The following is a 22,392-nucleotide window of genomic DNA, read 5'->3' on the forward strand; positions in this document are numbered from 1 at the left end:
ACCCAACCTCAACTAACCACCTTAACCCAACTTAACCTGCCGCAGTGACGACAACTATTGTACTGTTTTTTCGCCCCGCAGCTCCCGGGGGGGACCCTTCCCGCGGCCGGCCCCGGGGGGTGGGGGGTCCCGCCCGCAGCTCCCGGGGGTGGGGGGTCCCGCCCCACTTTTAAATTCATAATGTTCAACTGTGCTATCCAGAAATTTCAAGTGTGTTTTTTTTCAAGTGTTGTTTTCAAGTGTTTCTTTGTTGTACAAAAAAGTGTTGTTGTTGTTGTACAGAAATGTGTGCTACTGTGTGTACTAATGTACATAAAGTGATGGTGAACAAAAAAAAGTGTTGTTCTTGCTGTTAATGGACAAAAAGTGTTTTTATTTATGTTGTACAAGTGTCATTTTTATGTTGTTGTTCATGTTTATGTTGAACAAGTAGAGTTTTCATGTTGCCGAAATAAATGCTGCCATGAAATATTGTCAACTGTTCTTGTTGAACATAAAGTGTTATTTTTATCATTGTTGTTCATGTTGAACAAATATTTGTTTTCATGTTGACGAAATAAATGCTGCCATGAAATATTGTTTTTTTTTGTTGTTGTTCTTGGTAATGTACTAAATAAATCTATGGGAAAATTACTACTACAACTACTTATTCATTTGACACGTATGATTTACAGTAAGTTGTAGTCCAACTGTTATCAACAGCAGCAGCAAGCATGTATCAATTTAAAACACCCTTCGGATCGTTTCTGTGTGGTCCCTCAATGTCGGGGAAAACAACACTTTTAACTAAAATAATTAAAAATTGCGATAAAATGTTTTTGGAAAAGCCGAAAAAAATCTACTATTGCTATAGTATTTGGCAGGAGTCCTAAAATAGAATAAAAGCTATTGCCACAACCATACCAATGCAATTCGTACGGGAACTTTATGTTTTCAATAGTATTGAACCGAACTCGTGGTTGATTATTGAAGATTTGGCTGAATCCATTGAACAATTCTCGCGGGAAATGCTCCAACTTTTCACCTTTTGCTCTCACCCTGAGAAGATTTCCATAACCATAGTTCTACATAACCTGTTTCATCAGAGCAAGTATATGCAAACCCTTGCATTGAATTTTACTATTTTTATTATATATCGAGTCGTTCGAGATTTTTACTAATTCATAACTCTCAATAAACAGATATACCCCCGCACCCCAAAATTTCTGCTTTCAGCGTAAACTCAGGCGACTAATAAACCCTACAGTTACATTTTGCTGGATCTTAATCATAGCAAACCCGAGGATCTACGCGTAGTCACCGACATTTTCGACAATGAAATTACAGTATATCTTCCGGTGAACAGTAGAAAAGGCTATTAGTTGTCATTATGACACTGAAGAAGCTACATGAACAGCTCCATTTATTTTCCGTTTTAAGCACTTCAAAATCATTGCTTAGAAAAACCATACTCAAATATGATGTCGAAAACGATTTCATTAATCTAATATGTGAACTTTGTTTAAATTTGACCGAAAGTACTGTTCAACTGCCATAAGGTGTTAGAAAACAGACAACGCAACATCGTTCCACTGTAAGTGCCTTGGCTTTAAAAAACATGGGAAACTTTTATAAAACAAAACGGCTCCTTCATGCAGGTGATAGCTTTTTCACACTTTTACTGACAATAATTTCAGGACTTGTAAACAGTTTTCTCTAGAGAGAGAATGGCAAAATCCTATAAATTGACACCGTTTGAAATTGTCTTCTCATCTGTCGAACATTTTGAAGACAAGCTAAGCAAATTCATTAATGATGAGAATATTGCCGATGACAAAAAACTGCTTTTACTTCAAGATGCATTGCGACGTATGGACAAGCATAAATCTTATCGTGAAAGACCCACCGTCGCTGTCACCGATCCCTCTAAACAGGAAACATTTCCTCACGATTCCTCAGCAGCATCAATGGAGAAAAAATTGAATTCAATAGTAACGAAAATTGGAAATCTATTGCCACTCACCTATCGAGAACAGAGTAAAAGAGTCTTCTCATATCTCACGTTGGAAACTGGCGGTGAACATCAAGTTCAAGTTGACAGTACAGGGAAACTAATTATAATTCAGGGAAAAAGTTAAAATCTAGTTGATTTAATTTGTGATATGGTGACGAATCGTAAAGGACTTTTATCATTTGGCAATAATCTATACACCTTTCTAAGTGCATCAAACTTCCCCAAAAGTCTTATTGGCAATAAGCAAATTCTAAAGAAACTAAGAGAATATAGTCCTCCAACAACACCAGTGCCATTTAAAAAAGAAGAAGAAGATTCACTATTGGAAAATACTAGCAGCAGCAGCAATGATTTTACAACACCTGTGGCTGCTAGTCAAAAGTGAATACGAATTGATTCATCCTGAAGTGAGCAAAAGGGGAGTGGACTTTGCACTACATATTTGCGCTCAAAATTAAGGACCGTCTCACAGATGTCTATGTAGATATAGATGTAACATGACGTTCGAGATCACCAAAACCGATTTCCAAATTTGTTTATAATACTTCATTAAACTGAGCGGTGGATAAAATATAGGATGAGCAAAGTTACGAACAGCCTCGGAAACATAGGCTTTATAACACACAATATAAATATATTCTGGTGGCAATCAGTGTCTTTAGTCGCTATGCCTATGCCATTCCATTACGGTCAAAGAGAGGTGTTGAAGTTGCTCAGGCCATTGAAAGTATTCTTGAACAGGATTCGTATAGAAAAATTCAATCGGATCGTGGCAGTGAATTTGTTAATCCCCATGTGCAAAAGGTTCTATTGAAATATAATACAACACTTTATCATAGTCACAGCCCGATAAATGCTGCATTGGCTGAACGATTAATAAGAACGATTTGTCTATTGAGTTCAAGATATTGCACCCTGAAAAATACATTTGCTTCTATTCATGATTTAGATAAAATCATGCGGATAAACAACAATCAATCTCATTGATATCTGTCCAACTGACACCCTTGGGATTTTCCCAAAAATTAAAATACATTTAACGCTTTGCTACATAAATGCTACGCGGGTGAAAAAGAAAAAAAAATGTTAATACAAAATTTAATACCGGTTAAACTGGTTACGACTATAGAGACCCTCCTTTGTACGTCATGCGAACGTGTGTAGGGGGAACTAACAAGATTAGAGAGTCCGAAATCCTAGATATTAAGCCCACGATATATTGATTGTGAGACACCAAAGATGATGAGATTCTCAGTAGTTTTTATGTATATGAACTACAATAAGTTAGAAGCATTAACCAAATTTATCAAATTGAAAAGATATTAAAGAGTCGTACTCGTAGGGGCAAAAGACAGTTGTTTGTTCACTGGCTAGGATACAACTCTGATTTTGATCCTTGGGTCAGTGCTGAAGACATTGACAATGCCCAATGATTTCTATGTGACTTTCATGTCCAATGTTTCTGATCCTCTCTACAATGACTTGAATAGAACAAGTGATTTTTGGACGAAACTCTCCCCCACCATCAAATTCGACGACGATGGAAAGTATGAAGTGGCTCTTGTCGACTGTATTCTCAAAAATACATATGACATCCTGAGAAAGGATCGTAAATATGAAATAAAAATTAGACCCTATGATTGGCCGCCACCATCCTCAAGTGATCAAGAACAAATTCAAAAAATAAATTGGATGGATTATCCATATATTGAATTACCCTACGAGGAACTCACCTGTATGAATGATTTATGTCGTTCTATTAATAAAAGAATTTCCGCTCGTAAAAAAGGAGCTTTTCATTTCAACTATTCAAAGGAGGAGGGCAATATCTGCATTTGTTCACCTATTCCCAGCGAAAAGGTTACTCTCAATGATAACCTGAAGGATGTTCTTGGCTTTAAGCTCAATATAATCAACGGTAAAAGTGCCGAAAACACTAATTTCATTTTTGCTGACTACCCACCTACCTTATCCACAGACACTTGTATATTTCTCTATGCTTCATTTGTGGAAACATCTCGGGTTGGTAATTCAAATGTTCCCCTCCTACGAGTTCTTGAACGAAAAACCAATCAAGAGCATATTCATCACTACAATATAAAGCATCTTCAGTATATTCCCGTAAACACTTCCTATTTGGAACTCTGTCAGTTAACACTAAGAACTGAGCTAGGTGATCCCATAGCAATTTCAAAAGGTTTGGCTGTGATTACATGCCATTTTCGTCCCATCGTTCAACAACAAGATGTCTAATAGAAAAGTGGTATTCACTTGTCCTGATATTGACTGCTATATTAATACTCTTGGCCCAAGACAACAGGGCAATGGAATGGACTATTACAAAGGTCGCTCGTTAATGTCTGGCTACGGTCTTGGCAGTTGTTTGGCTAAGCTGTTTCGCTCTTCACTACCACTGGCTAGAAAATATCTTGTACCGGCTGCGACAGATTTTGCATCCTCTACACTATACGATTGGGGCTCTGGCAATGATTTTAAAAAAAGTGGTACGGAAAATCTTAGGTCCAGTGCGCGAACCCCTGGCGAGAGATTAAAACAAAATGGTGAAGGCTTAAAAAGGTCGAGAAACAATGAATCACTCATCAGTCTCCACTCAGGTCGGAAACGAAAGACATTGTCCCTATTGTCAAAGAAAAGAAGAAAAATGCCGACACGTGCTATAGACAGCAAAAGAAGCCCCAAGAAGAGAATTGTTTGATCGAAAATATATCTCTTCTCTTAGGATGTCCTACCTGTCGCATAAGGATTCTCAACCTTTAATCACCATCTCATTGAATCTATTCAATGCTGAAAATGTTGATGTCAGTGTTAAGCAAGGATACTCTGAACAGTTTTATTTTCAATAACCCCTGTCCAAAATTATCCACTTTCAAATTTATTCCAATTAAGACTACTTTATGGACATGTCTTCTTATAGATTTACAAATGGAAGTCTGAAAATCCGATAACACAATACCAATTCGAGCCAACGGAATATCCTATGAAAAGTTTTTAGGGTACAATCAAAGTGGCCAAATCAGTGTCGAAATCAATGGCACGCTGGTGAGCACTAACAACAATCTCTCAAATTATTCTAGCTATATGCAATTCATGCTGATGACACCCAAGTCATACAAGGAATTTAGAGGCACCTCTAATATAAGTTAATATATTACTAATACTGATAGTACAGATGCACTTAAAAATGCTACAACTAGTGAATTAAATCTAGTTGGAAAAATATATCATGAAATATTTAATTTACCCCAATGGTTGCCGCCCAATGTTAAAGTGGTATAAAACTGACGCTTGCACCATCTAATTTCATATTGAGAAGAGAACTTGCTGCCAATCCTGATGTAAGTCTCTCCCTCCCCTCGGCAATACTTCATGTACGCAAACAACAGGTCATGAGTTCTGTTGCTTTGGCCGTGGAAAAACTGAGAGCCAATGGAAATAATATTAAACTACTTGTTCATCATACAATCACCAATCAACGTCATATTCCCATGGGCTCACGCACCTTCACCGATTCATCCTTTATCAATGGCGAAATTCCGTCAAAACTCGCTTTGGCATTTGTAAAAAGCGCCAGTACAATCGGATCGTGCACTGGATGCCCACATAAATTCGAGATGTTTGGACTTTCATCTCTTGTGTGCAAAGTAAACGGTATCCCACTCTACAATCTATCTTTTGATAAATCCTATAGAACATTGTATGAGTTGACCATGCAAACCCTAGATAATGAATCTAAACTATTTGAAAATGGTATAAACGAAGAAATGTTTCCTAAAACACATGGTATCATTGTATTGGATTTGTCTGGCACACAGGATATGAGTATAGTACGTACGGGGAGTGTGCGTTTAGAGTGTACATTTGCCGATCCTTTCGCTGAGAGTATTGCACTAATCTCACTAAATCAATATGAAACCTATTGGGAAATCACTCCCGAAGGCAGTGTTCTACTAGACTTGGCGCCATGAACACCAGTTAAATAATCAATGTATTTAATATGGACCCCTATATGTCTCAGTACAAATCCTATTGTCTGCCCTTGGACTTTCTTCGAAAAGTTCAAAGTGTCAACAATACCTTTATTATTATTAAAAACAGTCCATCGAATGTGCTGACTGGTCATTGGCTGTGCATCTTTCAAACAATGAAGACGATCGGATTTTTTTATCCTCTTGGTCTACCCTATACATTCTACACATCCCACATCAGCAACTATATTGAGAGCAGTGGGAAAACTATTATTCAAAATCGAAAGAAGGTGCAGGATCTAACGACTAAAAGCTGCGGCTTCCATGCACTACTATATTTTGTGTTCCGATGCCGCGGCTATACTTACAAGCAGTTTCTCCACATTTATAGTGACAATCCACGTCTGAACGACTTTCTAGTGGAAAATATCCTCTCAGACCTATACAGTATTGGTTTCAGTGCCCAAAGAGTAAAGTGCTTAAAAAAATTTTGTGAATTTGTTTATTAATAAAATGCATATATATACAACAATGTCTTTAAGTCTTCAATTTAGATTTCTTCTTCTTCGTTGTATAGGCAACGGTCTTGAACCACCAATGCAGGTAAATCATTTGGAGTCACTACATATTGATCTTGATTAACTGCAAAGTCAGGGTCACATTTTCTAAAGTAGAATGTAACTTCACTTTTGTCATATCGCTTTGTATAGTCAATGATGCTATTTGCATTCACATTATGAAATTCACGATTTTCAATCTGTCTATTCGAAGCAATATCACATACAGTGTTTTCAAATGGTGAATCACATTCAGTAACTGCAAAATAAAAATCACTTGTTTTATAGTCATAATAGGCATTGTCGTCACAGCGATGACGTAGAAACCAATTTTTATTGTTACCCCAACATTTGAATCGTTGACCAGACTCCTCCTCCCATAATAATTTAAATCCACGACGATACCAATCTCGTAGAAATAAACTAAAATCACGTTTGGGATTCCTTCCAATCATAGCGGGGTGAGTATTCTCCCACTGATCACATTTATCATAGTGACAATTGGAGCACAGGTGCCCTCTAGAGTGAGAGTCACACACCTCTTCAAGACATGAATTATATCCTTTAATATGTACTGCATATCCTCAATGTAATTTACAAGGATTACATAATTTACACTTTTCACTATAGTCATCAATAATTGTACAATTCTCACATTGAGTCCGACTGCCAAGAGTGTACATGCACAATGGACATGTATAGAGCATTATTGGTTTCAATGTCACTTAACTCTCTCACAGAAAAAACGAAACTGATCGTCCTCGCTCGATACATTCAGGGTGGAGGAATGTGGAGAGGAGTAGCTGTGACGTCACCTCTTTCGAATGGTGGAGCCATCTACATTGAATCCATTGGCAATGTTTTCAAAAGTATATCAACGATATGATTCTGCTTTGTTCCAATTAATGTATCAATAAAATGAGTATAAGCATTTGAGTCACATTTTAAAAGTTTCATACAATAGTCCAATGGGGGAGAACCACTCCTCATTATATTGTCAAGTGTTCCCTGACGAAAGAATATCCTGCGTTGAAGAGATAACTCGAGAAAATAATCATTCAAAATCAAATGTTTTTCCATAATCACTAGATTTGATCTAATTCTCTCTTTCTCAAATTTATTCATTTTTCAATCCTTTCACTCTGACTGCTGACTCTAGACTGACCCTGATTCGTTAGCCCCTAGCCTAACCTGACCAGAAAAGAAAGGGAACATTTTCGATTTCGAAACAATTTTATTGAATAATTACAACAACAATAATACTAAGCATGTACAATTAGCGATATAGTTTATTGTCTTTAATATGTTTCACCAACGCACTTAAAGCATATTAGAGTCTATTCACATGCGCTATATCAACTTTAGCAGCGAAGTATAATTGATCCTCCATTTTAAATTTGTTCAAGAATATTACATATATTGCATAGACTACATCCCATTCCAGACAAAGCCGTGATCCTCCCGTGATTTCCACCGCAATGTTTGATGCTCTTGTATTATTGCCAGCAATTCCGCTATCAACTTTTAATAGGGTAAACATACCACTCGTCATCAACACACAAATATTTATATCCAAATGAGTAAAGTCAAACTGCTCTTGTCACTCCCTTGAATTCTATTCACAGACTAATAAAACTATAGAAAAAATACTTTCCTCATATTCCCTGCAAACCACCGCCACTAATATGTAACCAGCCCTCTGATTGGCTGAGAAGGAGACACGTGATCCTGTTTCCCGTTATCGGATCAATAAAATTCCCAATCGATTACGCAATCAATTTCTCGGAAATCCATTTCCCCTTCGATTACGTAATCAAGTTCTCGGAAATTCACTTGCCCCTCGAGTCCTAGATCAATACATTGTCCCTAGTGATTATGTAAATCACCCCCCCCTAGTGTCATAAATCAATAATTCCCCGAGCGATTATGTAAATCACCCCTCATGTCATTACACGTGGCCAAACAACAACAGATCGATTGACCTTGACCCCCAATAGACTCGATCGATAATCCTTGAATAAATTATATAAAAAAGTTGTAGGTGGCAGCAGGGGTGAGGGATGGGAGTGATAGGGTCCTTTCTACTTTTGCATGGGCTGCATAATGGCTCTGTTCAATGACTGGCTCTTGTTTTGGTTCTTAAAAGGACATGTCATGATTAATTCGCACACAAGTTCAAATTAAGGCCATCTTGATAGTATTGGGATTATAGACAAGCTTTAGAATTTGTATCATAGCTTGAAATTCACTCTTGCATAGAGAGAAATAATCGGACTTCCAGAGTTCATATTATGTCTTATTTGATCTTCATTTCAAGTGATACTTAAACATATCTCTTCCAATCTAAGAGTATATATTACCCACTATTGGTATAGTATCTGGCGAGACCAAAATGCTGTAGGATAAATTAACCAAGTATTTCTGTATGCTGTTTAATTACTTCGCGGTTATTAAGAAATATTTAGTTTTACACTTATGTTTTTAAGATAATTTTAATTGTATACTGAAAATTACTAATGTCACAACTTGTGTAAGACTATGAAAAGCTTTATAGATTCGTTTAGTGTTGTCAGGCTACATACTCACTTTTGACTCTTGAATCACTAATCCTGTTTTTTTTTATTTGACTTTTGTCTTTTCAGTGAAGTGCTGATTTTGTACAATCGTAAAAGCATAGGGAAACATAATTAGTTGGTTTATTTTAACTAGTTATATTAATATATATTAAATAAGCTGTGAAGTAATAATTTTTGTCCGTTTTAAGTTTCAGCTTCGCTCTTTACTTCCCTCGGAAAAACTGTTTTTTTAAATTAATACCGTATAAGAAGGATATCAATAAGATGCTTGTTTATGTATGCGTGTGTTTGAGCATGTCGATTTGGTGTTGATTCCAACAAAAATGAAAAACAAAGCAAGGAAATTTTCATTTCTGATCTAGAAACATATACCTGTTTTAGGGTTAAAGAATCTGCGTGATGGTACTTAAAACAGGCTCTTGTTACGATAAAGAATACTGATTGTAAAATCAAAGAAAAAGAGAATAGATATCCACAATACACATTTTATATGGACGGTATTGCATCTTATCAAGATTTCTATAAGGATTACTTCACTGTTCAAGAAAAGCATGCTCTGAAACACGTGTATAAAGGTCTAACCATTAGAGGGGAAGGAGGGCTATGAAAATTCAAAAGGCGGTAAAGTAAATTATAAACACTACAGGGGAGCTGAAAAACTCAAAAATACGTTTTGGCATTTTCGGATGTTATTAACAAACAGTTGCTTGAGTAAAGGTTTTTAGCTAGCCTACAGGCAAACTTGATTTCCATGTAAAGGCTGACAATTCCAACCATTTCGGCAAACAATAAACTAAACTAATAAAAAACTCTGCAAATAAAAAAAATGGCCATCCATTTGGGGCCAAACGAAAAACAGGTCGTTCCAGAGTAACGTGGGAACTAAAAAACCCTGCAAATACTCTCCAAAATAACCATAATAATTCCCAATTTGATGGGAACTAAAAAACTGCAAATAAAAACTTTGGGCCATCCATTTGGGGCCAAACGAAAAGCAGGTCGTTCCAGAGTAAGGTGGGAACTAAAAAGCCCTGCAAATACTCTCCAAAATAACCATAATAATTCCCAATTTGATGGGAACTAAAAAACTGCAAATAAAAACTTTGGGCCATCCATTTGGGGCCAAACGAAAAGCAGGTCGTTCCATAGTAAGGTGGGAACTAAAAAACCCTGCAAATACTCTCCAAAATAACCATAATAATTCCCAATTTGATGGGAACTAAAAAACCGCAAATACAAACCTTTGGTCATCCATTTGGGGTCAAATGAAAAGCAGGTCATCCCCGAGTAAGGTGCAAAAGATGTCGTAAGGTAGGAATTAAAGAGAATTGATACTTCGTGTGAAAAGGCAAAGAGTAATGCTCTGAATCGATTGGAGTGGATGGAGCTACTGCCTTGGCCTCAGTCAGCTTTATGCTGCAATTAACATTTAGAGAAGTGATGGCAGTACGAACAGCACATCATGGGGAAAAAAACTCATTAGATTGAACACCAAAGAAGAACGCAGAACAGACCAATCGATCGAGCTTTTCTTTTAGTAAGGTGGTCATAAATAGCATTTGACAAGAAATTCTTAATGACGCCTTTTGATTTAACGCGGTTGGGGAGGGGGCAGATGTTTTTTTCGGGAGGGGTGGATACATACTAATTAACTAATAAACCTTCAAATACTAAGTATGCTATATCAAAATTATTTCTATTGAAAAACTCTATTTTTATCATTACTTCAAAAGTGCAATATCTATAAATTCCAATGAAAGTTATTCAAAAATAAGAACAATAAAGAATTGTTCTGTAATCTCAAATATAATAAAGCAAACATTTACTTACGGTCATTAAATACTTTGTACAAGTGTTTAACACGTTGACTGTCAACTACGAGAAATCTCAAAGGTTGTTTACTTACCCAGGACGCCTACTACGAGTTATCTCGTCCCTTCCTTATTTGCCATATTTGCACAAATACGAGGAAACTCGTTGCTGTATAGTTAAATATGAATAGACAGTCTCAAGAAAGAGTAAAAAACTTGGTTTGACTATTAAATGAGCAGAAAATACAATTAAACAATGTTTACTCACAAAGATAAAAATTTGTACAAGGAAATAAGAATTTTAATGGAATAATATGATCAATCACATTCACTCTTTAGACCGAATTTGTGAAAATTTTTGTGGGAGTCAGCACGTTAATATTGAAGTACATTACTTGCATCAATAAAGAATTATATCAGAATGAAACAGCAAAATAAAAATTTGCCAATGTTCATTAAATAATTCGTAAAAGCGTTAACCAGTCTTTTCTGACTTCCAAAACCAAAGGAGATAAAGCACTTCATTTGTCATCGTTTTTAATACAGTCTTTATATTCCGGCGTTACGATGTGCAAAGCCTGAGAAACTCCAATGCATCTTTTTGTCAACGTTTCCTGGTTCAAAAATTATTGCGACCAGGTTTTTAACAAAATCTTTTCCAATTTAACCTAGTAACTTCACCCTCCAGTCATTCAAAGAGCGTTGATTTAAGTATGGGGAATATGTCGTGACTTCAAACAGCGAGGATCACATAGCAAAGTTTTCCTTTTGTTTAGGGGAGGGGTACCAAAGGGAGTTTCGGTGATGCCTAATATGTCAGAAAGGCATTTTTGGTCGAAGCATCTGAGCCTTTATCTATTTTAGTAATTTTTTGTTTTTTTTTTAATTTAAGTGATAAGGGGAATATGAAAACTATGGGTAACTTATAAATATGGAAACTAGCACTAGTGTCGGTAAAAAAAAAAAAAAAACACCAACGTCATGTAGCATTTGGCGACACTTGGCGTTTTTTCAATCCTTGTAATATTTTTTTTATGTCACGAACTGAGATCACACTCTTATTACTATACTAATCTTATCAACTGCACAAATTGAATTAATTAATATTATTTTTGATTGATAAATATGCCAAGCGTCGCCAAACACTAAATGGCGTCAAAGGTTGTTTTTTACACTAGCGCCAGGTTCGACTCTTGTTCCACCCATACTCTTTGGGTGAAATACAAAATAGACAACAAAAAGTACAATCTGTATTTTTGGACCTGTTAATTCTAAAAGTTCAGTCTCTTTGGTACTTTCATTTATTCACGTCATTTATTTTAATACATAGGCAATTTCGAAGAAATAAATAATCTTTAGCAACGCTTAAAATTCACCCAGTGTTAATTATAAGTTACGACTTCATAAACTTTTGGAAATCCTTTTGAAACCGCCAATCTTACGGCCACCTTAATAAAAGTCTACTTTACGTCCAGGTTATTTTGGTAACCTGTATTGTTGACAAGAAAAGCATGCTATTCGCATCAATGATGCACATTTAGAGCCTTTTGATTTACGTTGAGTGTTGTGGGAAATAGTGCTCATGGCATCCTGGATGAAAAAGAGAAAAAATATCGTCATATATTCCCTTGGAATTTTGGCACCAGGAATTATATTTCCAGTGATAATTTACTGACACTAGTAAAAATAGTCGGAGAGACAAATCAGAGCACAAAGGACCTTGATAATAACAGGATATTATCCTCCTAGAAATGCAGAAGTATATTTAAAAATGTGTGCCTGATTTACCCAATAGTGGACCATAGGCTAAAAATCGTCACGGGGCCCACAAGATTTATTAAAATTCTGGGACCTCTAACCATTTCTACGCAGGAGCTTATTTCGAGTAGGGAGGGATGGGATAAAAAAGGGACAAAGCAAAAGAAAATTCAGAATTGGTACGAAGCACCCCCACCCCCTGGGTGCGTGCCAGGATACAACAGCGAATGACACTGTCAATATTCTTGAGCTGGCTAGCGAAACTGACTTCAGTTTCCAGTGATGGCGGAAAACAGCCAGAACAATATTGGCAAGCGAGCGAGAATTGTCTACACCTGGAAAGCAAATTCAAAATGCGAGTAGAAACGGATTCTGAATTGCAGTTTTTAAAGTCAAATTCAAATTACTACCCCCATGCTTTAAAGCAACATAAAACAGAACTGTTTCCTTTGCTTGCGAATCAACAATTTCATGAAATAAATAATATTTTTGAAAATTACAGAATCATAACTGAGACTCGATTACTTATGTAGAAATAAGTTTAATAAAAAGATAGAAGCGAGCTCAATTTTCAAATAACTTGAGGTAAACATTGAGATTTCGGACTGAAATGCAAAAGTATTTTGCTGAATTTCGTGTACATGGTATATAAATTCAGTTATTAGTTATGGAAACTAAAGATTTTGGTGCCCCTGTTAGTAGTACTGACCATGACAGAAAGAAAAAGTTGAGTGCTTGATACGCGTTTTAAACTGCAGTTACATTTCTCACTACATAATGGTCTATTTAAAACTACAATCTGAGTAGCAGTAAAAGAACAAAAAAATCTCTGTTATACAGGCTGTGACTTAATACACATAACCAACGATAAACAACTTAAATACAGCATAACCTTTCACGATAAACAAATTAGACATGTCGATTATACAGCGTAGCAAATTAGCCTCAGTGGTTCGGCATATACAAGTGGGTTAAAGCCAGCTGCCACCTATGCCTAATTTTAAATCTGTCATGGTAAAGACACAAAATGAAGCTTAGAAATTTTATTGAGTAACGCAGTTTTATTGAGCGCATGTGACAAGGTGGGTAGTTACTTTCTAGTCGGCATTTTCGGGTAGTAATCCATTAAACGCTCTTCTTCTCAAACTTTGTTTCTTCTTTCTTTTCCAAGTAAGACTTCATTTCCGTTTTTAAAACCTCTTTAGTGAGTCAAATCATTTTTTCTAGTCACCCTTATCTGTCCATTTGTTCTCCCTTCTCCATCCTTCCGCTTTTTATATCTTCCCGCAAGCCATCTCGTCTTTTATTGTTCCGCGTTTTTAGTTCTCAGTTTTTCTAAACATTTGCTGTAGATCTTTAAACTTTTTGCAGTCTTTGAAGTTCTTTTGTTTTATTTTTTTTTGGAAGCCTTGCCTTACTACTTTTTGTGACTTAATAGAGATTAAGGAAATACATGTCTAAGTAAATGTAAAGAATATATAGACAGTAATAAATTAATGAGAACTGAACTAATCGTCAAGGGAAGAATGCGAGTTCTTACCTTGATCGATAATGTAGCTTACAGCATCAGGTCCCAAAGTGTCATATAAAGGGACGATTGCCATGGAATAGCAGTAAAGTGCATGCTCTGTCAGGACCCACTCAGGACAATTTTGTGCATATACACCAACCAAAGTGGAAGACCCAGGTCGAAGACCTAGATTGACAAGTCCTGAGCCAAAATTTTTTGCTCTTAAAAGAGCTTCATTATAGCGCATCCACTGGTAAGGACTATCTTTCGAGTCTCTCCATCCAAGCATGTTACCGTTGTTGGATTCTTTAGCCCCACGACGAACAGCATCATAAATGGTGAGTGTATCCTCGTAGAGATAGCGCATGAACTTCAGATCTTTCCCATCTTTAGCAAATTTTGAATAGTGAACCATATCCGGGCCCTATAAGAGCATACTCAATAAAAAAAAGACCGAATAGAAACACAATTACTTACCATCATAGCCTCGCCTGTTTATGTTAAACTAAAGTAAAGTTTTTCAATTGATAGCAAAGAGCAACACTAAAACTTAAAACGAACAGAAATTGTTTCGTGTACGAGGCAGACTGCCCAATGATCCACCCCGGCCTTTACAATGAAGTTTCATTATGCTTTACTAAATTAAATTAATTTTTTTTTAACTGAAAGTAAGGAGCGACATTAAAACTTAAAACGAACAGAAATTATTCCGTATATAAAAGGGGTGTCCCCTCCTCAACGCCCCGCTCTTCCCGTTAAAGTTTTTTTTATTGTTTTAAAAATTAGAGCCGTTTTTTAATTAATGCAGGTTTTGAATTTGGCTTACCGTACATAAGTAATTAAAACGGAATTTGCATATTAGTTTTACTTTTTTTTAAACTAATAATCACCTTATAATAAACTAGGTTTGATTTCTGTTCCATTTATTTAAGAATGACTTCTGAATCACAAAAGCTGTTTAATTAGAATAAAAGCCTCTTTTAGAAGTTAACGAAAAACTTTAGCATAAGAGCGTGCTATTTACAAGAGGCAACCCCCTTTATATACGTAATATTTTCTGTTCGTTTTGAGTTTTAATGTTGCTCCTCACTTTCAGTTAAAAAAAACTTGTTTTTCTTATTCAATTTCTGATTGTTTTTTTAAAATAATGCTGGAAAATCCAGCTCCCTCTTCATGGAAATTCTATTCCCCCAATGAAAAATTCCTCCATGGAAAGATCCTCCCACGTAATCCCCTCCCTCCTAACCCCCTAACCCCTCCCAGAAAAAAAACGGCCAGAAAACGTCTGTATAATTCCCAATAACCAATACTATATGTAAACAATGGGCAAAGTTCATAACTTGCAGCCCTTCCCCCGGGGACTGCGGGGGATTAAGTCGTCCTCACAGTCATAGTTATTAGATGTTTTCGACTATGCTGAATAAAATGGCTTTCTCAAAATTTTGATCCGGTCACTATGAGAAAAAATGAGCGTGGAAGGGGGCCTAGTTGCCCTCCAATCCAATTTTGGTCACTTAAAAAGGGCACTAGAACTTTGAATTTCCCTTCAAATGAGCCCTCTCAAGACATTCCAGGACCACTGGGTCGATACGATCGTCGGTTCTTTTAACTTCAGTGAAACTTGAGCGAGTGGCACAAGAACCAAAATGCCTTCCCCCTACAGAAACAAAAAAAAATAAAATTCAAATAAAATTCTTAAATTTGGAAAGCCTTATTTTCCGCCGGGGGGGGGGTATTTTCCTGGAGGGGGTGCATTTTCCGGGGGGGTTAAACGCCGGCCCCCACGATCACCACTGGGAAAAAAATAAAAAATAAACACGCATCCGTGTTTCTTCTAAAAAAAAATAAAAAAATACAAAATTCCACATTTTTGCAGATAGGAGCTTGAAACTCCTAAAGTAGGGTTATCTTATACGCTGAATCTGACGGTGTGATTTTCAATAAGATTCTTCTTTTAGGGCTTGTTTCCACTTTTTTTCAAAAATAAGGCAAATTTCTCAGGCTCGTAACATTTGATGGGTAAGACTAAACTGGATGAAACTTATATATTCAAAATCAGCATAAAAATATGTTTTTTTTATGTCTTTATTTGTATCAAAATCGGTTCCTATTAACCCAGGTCGCTCCTTACTTTTTTTAGGGCAACAAATGTAGTTAATGGCTAATTGGAAGCGTTTTAATTATCAATGCATTTGAAAACATTTGAACTGAAAATTATATTGTTTATAGATAATAGCCTCGATTAGGCTCTTCCATGCTTGGGGCAATGTTAAATATTTTGAAGAATAGATTTCCCGGCAAATACCCCCTGTGAAAAATAACCCCCCCCCGTGGAAAATAGGCCTTTCCAAATTTTAGAATTTTATTCGAGTTTTATTTTTTATTTCCGTAGGGGGAAGGAATTTTGGTACTTGTGTATTATGCGCCACTCACTCAAGTTTACGTTGTGTAAAACTCGAGAACACACCGGTTTCTTCGTTAGTTTTTTTTTTTTCCAGCTTAGCGCGAGACAAGACAAAGACAAGTGACAGAATATATGAGAAATATAATTTGGGCTACATATTTGCACATAAAGGAGGGGGGGGTAAAGTATATGGACAGTGTGAAGCCAGAAAACAATTCTTTCTGGATACATGGCCACTAAAAAATTGCAGAAGAATAGCGACGTATCTGGAAATTTTGTTAGCTAAAAAAAAAAAAAAAAAAAAAAAAAAAAAAAAAAAAAAAAAAAAAATCTCAGTATAAAGAAAATGTAATGTTTTATTTAAGTGGTTTTTTTCCAAGTGCTAAGTGTTTTTTTTTTTCAGTGACCGTTTTTCCAAGTAGCCTACTAAGTACTATTATTAGATTAACGTGGTGTTTTATTAAAGTGTAAAATGAAGATCACTGATCAAACTTCATGTCACATATGTCTTTTATTTACGTTATTTTACTATGTTCATAGCCGTATATTTGGTTTTAAAATACACTTCTTTGTCTATCTATCTAATATGCAAAAAAATTGTGTCAGACACATTTGGGGGAGGGGGTATTTTCCGGGAGGTATTTTCCGGGGGGGGGGGTATTTTCCTTGGAGAGGTAGTCACCGGGGCTGGGGTAAACGCCTAGAACCGAAGTTTTTAATGTGGGGCGTGTAGAATACAACAGGACCGAAAAATTATATATTCTTCTTCTTCTTTGCTTGGAAGATGCATAGCCAATGACCCGATTTCACATTCGACGAACAACTATTAACAATGATAATGGTATTGCTAGCGCTATGAATATGTTCAAGCAAATCTGAGGGTATGCAATAGGATTTGTATTTGGACATGTACGGATCTAAGTTGAATACATTAATTACTTGACTCGTGTTCATGGTACGAGGTCTAGTAGAACTCTACCGTCGGGGGTAATTTCCCAATGGGTTTTAAATTAATTTAGCGAGATTAATGCTATACTCTCCGTCAATGGTTCGGCAAGGGTTCACTCTAAACGTACAGTGCCAGTTCAGACAATACTCATATCTTGAGTACAGGACAAATCCAATACAATGATACCGTGACTTTTTGCAAACATTGTATCCGTTTCCGAATAGTTACGAACCTCGATACAACGTAACTTTAGCGTAAACAGAAGGATATTAAGAAGCAGGCAGCCCCCTCATACACGGGGCAATTCCAGCTCGTTTTAAATTTTAATGTCGTTTAATTTTTTTTCTCTTTTTTCTAACCTTCTGTTCATTTTTAATACGATACCCACTGCTACCCTAAATATGAGGAAAGTTACCGCCGCCTTAAACCCCACTCTTCAAGTCAAAAGTTTAACTTTTGCAGAACGATGCTTCGAGAAAAAGAGCTAATTTAGTGCTTGGGATTTTCGAAATAAGCTCGAATTTTTCAAAATAAACTATTGCCTCTACGACAAAAGGGAAGTGGAAAGAATGGACAGAGGATGAACCACTAATCATTTAAATATTCATTCAGTTTGCCTGAAAAACGTATTATAGAAACCACGAGAATGTGGGCTTAAAACACTCGTAGAGGATTAGGTGCTCCCATCCCATAAGAGGATACATCGGCCATACCCAAATAGATGATGTGTAGCTATGCAATACTCTACAGCCGCTAGTTTTATTAAATAAATGGTTTATGATAACAGTGCATATCCCAAGCTATGGGAGGCTATATAATTATCCTTGCAAAAGTTCTCAGAATCTTTGTTTGATAATATTTCCACCGTGTTAAGGCCAAATTACTGTTTTACGTCACAAAATGTTAGAGCGCTTAATTTCCGTTCGAACGAGCAGTCTGTCGATCTCCAAGGACTCGATATTTGAGGACAATTCCGCTTATATCACCATAATTGCGTTACTTATAGCCCTTTCCCCAGGGACTATGGAGGGTCATATCATCACCAAAGCATAGTTATTGGACCTTTGAACCTTTGAACTATGCTGGAAAAAATGGGTATCTCAAAATGTTGGTCGGACGACTTTGGGGAAAGGGGCTGGCTTCCCCCAATCCTTTTGGTTACTTAAATACGGCTTTAGAACTTTTAATTTCCATTCGAATGAGCCCTCTGTCGATGTTCAAGGACTATTGGTTCGACACGATCACCCCTGGAAATTAAAAATAAATAAACAAATAAACACGCATCCATGATCCGCAAAATGTAAAATTCTACATTTTTGTAGACAAAAGCTGGAAACCACTACAGTAGGGTTCTTGTGGTGATTTTCGATTAGACTCCTTGAGTTTCGGGGGCTGTTTCCCCCCTTTTTCGAAAACAAGGTAAATTTTCTCAGGCTCGTAGCTTTTGAAGATTAACACTAAACTTAGTGAATCTCATATATTTGGAATAAGCATAATAAGCCGACACTTTTGATGCATCTATTGATATAAAATTCAGTTTTTTTTAGAGATTCGGTTACTATTGAGCCGCGTCACTCCTTACGTGCATCTTTAGGAATGAATATGCCACCGCATGGCATTACTGACACTGGAAAGCTCAATATATAGCTTTGATAATTTTAAAGCCACTGGCTATTTGAGAATCTTCCCTTGATGGTTTTTTGGCACCATACGAGCCAAAACTGTAGTTTTGTATTTTCTATCTTTTTTTACTATTTGTAAAGGTAAGTATAACTTTTAATTCCCTTTTTAATGGGCCTTCTTCCAATATTCTAAAAAAAAATTGGTCCGAAGCGATCACCCCAGGGCATCAACTGTTCGTGGAAACGATCTGTAAGTAAGGAGCGACTCGAACCAATAGTAACCAAACTCTAAACAACGGAATTTTGATAACTACATATATCAAAAGAACTGGCTTTTTATCCTGATTCCAAATATAGGAAATGCATCCCTTAAAAGCTAAAAGCCTGAGAACATTTGCATTTTTTCAAAAGAGAGGACCATCCCCAACAGTTTAAGGTGTAATTGATTTTTGAAAAAGGGAAAGTAGCTAGTGATTTTAAGAAAAGTTTAGTCAAAACTCGTAAGAAAGGTGACAAGAGTGAATGTAGTAATAGAAGCGTTAACTTGGTTTTTGTAATAAGCACACTACTTTGCATTGCATTACTTATTAGACTAAGAGATGTGGTAGATGACGTTCCAAAAGAAGGGTGAAGTTTTTGGAAAAGGAGAGAATGTGTTGACCAAATTTTCACTCTTTGACTAATAATTGAGATTGAGTGATATTTTATTAATCTACTATAAAGCGCTTCTTGATCTCTTTGACTGGTTGAAACTTCCCGAATGCGAATCTTTTCGACATGAGAAGGTCATTAAGGGTGCCAGTGAGTCCTTTGGATGAGGGAAGGGGAGAAATTAGGTTTACAGTGTTAATGAACTTCGTGTAGCCTACTCGCTAGGCTACAGCCTATGCTACTAGGCTACTCGCTGTAGCCTATTCGTGTAGCCTAAGAGCGTCGAATTTCATCTTCAGGACGATAACTTACGATCCATATTCATCTGGCTCTGTGCTTGTTTTCCTGATAAACTTCAAAGTCTATTCAAACCTTTACCTAGCAAATATAGCAAATTTAGGGCTCACTCTTTAGTTATAATGGCTTAGTCAAAACACTCACCCCTGGGTTTTAAAGTTTTCGGCCATCGCAATTTCAATGGTGTACTCTTTATTCTGATCCAACGCCATTTTTTAGAGGTTTTGGGCTAATTTTCGAAATTCCCATAGATTTGTTTTCAACATAATATTTTATTATTAAGATTAATTTAGATAATAATTTCCATTCCTGAATCAGCTAGATATGGCCATTTTTCTTGCTTGTCATTTTTGTTTTTTTAAGTTTTTTTTATTGTGGTTACTATAGGCCGAGGTTCGTTCTTTACTAGGTTGTGGTTACCGCTGTCACCATGAAAAGGTGACAATGTTCGGTCGATTGAACCTTTTTTTATAAGTCTACAACTACTGGTTCGACATGATCACCCTAGGGAGGATAACGGGCATGTTTGACCATTCTTTCCTTGAAAAACAAGAAATCACAGATTTTATAGAAGCGTGCTTTTGGATTCTTACAAATAATAAATTCCCTTGTATAATTTTCATTGAAGTTCACACCGCTTTTTGAGGTGTAATCCTGATTATTTAATCCCTATTCTAAAAATTGTGGAAGTTTTCATTTGCTAATTGCTTTTCATGAAGAACTTTAAAATTACTGACGTCCTAGCCAAAGAACTGTGCACTAGACTTGAGGTTCTGTGTCCGTGCGGACAGGTTCGAATCCTGGCGGTGAATGGCGTGACTCTGTAAGCTCAGCCAGAGTCGACCCAGCTCTAAATGGGCACCTGGAGAAATCTGGGGAAGGTGAACAGGAAGGGTGTACGGCAGCACAGGATTTCTGGCCCCCAGCCGCACAATGCACTCCCTGACTGAAGGGCCACGAGACGCAGATTAGCACCGCCCCTAATGATTGTAAAAAATCCAATGCCGTATTCTTTTTTGTAATTATCAGTTTTTTTCATATTAAACAGAAATAATTGATTCGATTGTTTCTTATATTATAAGGAATACTTTGTTCTTTAGTTTCAGTTTCTATTGACGAGGGAAACTCTTTACTTACAGTACAAAAACACTACAAACTGTTGATCGAAGGTTCTCATTAATGCTAGGAAGGGAACTGATTCCTTCAACTGCCGTTTTTTACACTCAAGTTCAGTATCTATATAAAAATACTTCGAGAATGATGATATTCTTGAAAAAGTACATTCCTTCAAATATTTTTCAGGAATGACGGAGGGCAGAGATATAATGAATAAATTAGTGTCTTCAATTCCAGGGTTTCCTAGATTAGTTCCTCGAATGCATATTCTTTTACAGGGACACCCCTTATGGATAAGAACAGGGGGGCTAATGGGAGTTCCCTCAAGAAATAAGAAGATATTAAAAGATTATACAAACAGGAAAATGAGAAGCATTTCTATTAAAATCTTGATAAAAAAAAAGATATTATAGGCTTAATTAGAGAATATTCCCGGGAATAAAGGGAAATTATAGATTAATTTCTACCCCCTACCCCAAACTCCTTATTTATTTATCCAAACATTCACTGAGAGTTGGACATTTTGGGCAAGAGTCCCTTTTTGAGGCTTACGACAGACTCTCCCAATTAAATAAGAAATGGGAGAGGGCTCTTAAGTCCTTTTAGAAAAAGACCTCTCTTCCTCAACGGCCAAGTTTAAAAACATAGATGAATCAGTCAATAACATAGGACGTCAAAAGCGCTCCAAAACCGTCATTCTGAATATAAGTGTCACTACCTTTATAAAATTTGATTGATTTTCCAAATCCAAAGGGGGCCGGAACACCGGCAAGTCACAAGAGTAGCATCCAACCATATCTTTCACAAATCACACCTATAAGACTGAACAAAATGTCCAACTTTACTTCAGCAAATAAGAATGTACCAATAGCTCGGAGAAACCGTCTCGGGACCTGGTAAGCCGTCACGAAATTTTAGAATATATGTCACGTGACCAAACAACAAAATACTTAGACAAGCAGATATCTAATGACGTAACATTCTTTCTCTGGAGGGAAAAATATCCTGGGAGTACAAAATTAATCAGTCAAAAAAGAATTTGCCAGCAGTTGAACACGGAAATCTTGGATCCATGACTAGAGCAAAGATTCAAAATATTGGAAAGGATTTTAAAGTAAAATGCATTTAAAAACATCAAAACGGCTAACAGAATTATAATACC

General features: G+C 36.5%; 1 protein-coding gene across 5 annotated transcripts in view; it reads right to left on the reverse strand.

Moving 5' to 3' along the window:
* Positions 1–22,392, reverse strand: part of LOC148951958 (long-chain-fatty-acid--CoA ligase 1) — a 215,285-nt gene that overhangs the window by 156,222 nt on the left and 36,671 nt on the right. For 4 of the 5 annotated variants that reach the window (XM_089089443.1, XM_089089444.1, XM_089089446.1 and 1 more), the window contains exon 3: positions 14,222–14,615. In XM_089089443.1, coding sequence (XP_088945569.1) covers positions 14,222–14,615 — 394 coding nt within the window. Of the gene's footprint in view, positions 1–14,221; positions 14,616–21,948; positions 22,081–22,392 lie in introns of those variants that run through there. The other variant, XM_089089447.1, reaches the window with a different exon arrangement.

The sequence above is a fragment of the Artemia sp. Qi Xiang Cuo genome, chromosome 5 (genome assembly GCF_049724085.1).
Source record: "Artemia sp. Qi Xiang Cuo chromosome 5, ASM4972408v1, whole genome shotgun sequence".
NCBI lineage: Eukaryota > Metazoa > Arthropoda > Branchiopoda > Anostraca > Artemiidae > Artemia > Artemia sp. Qi Xiang Cuo.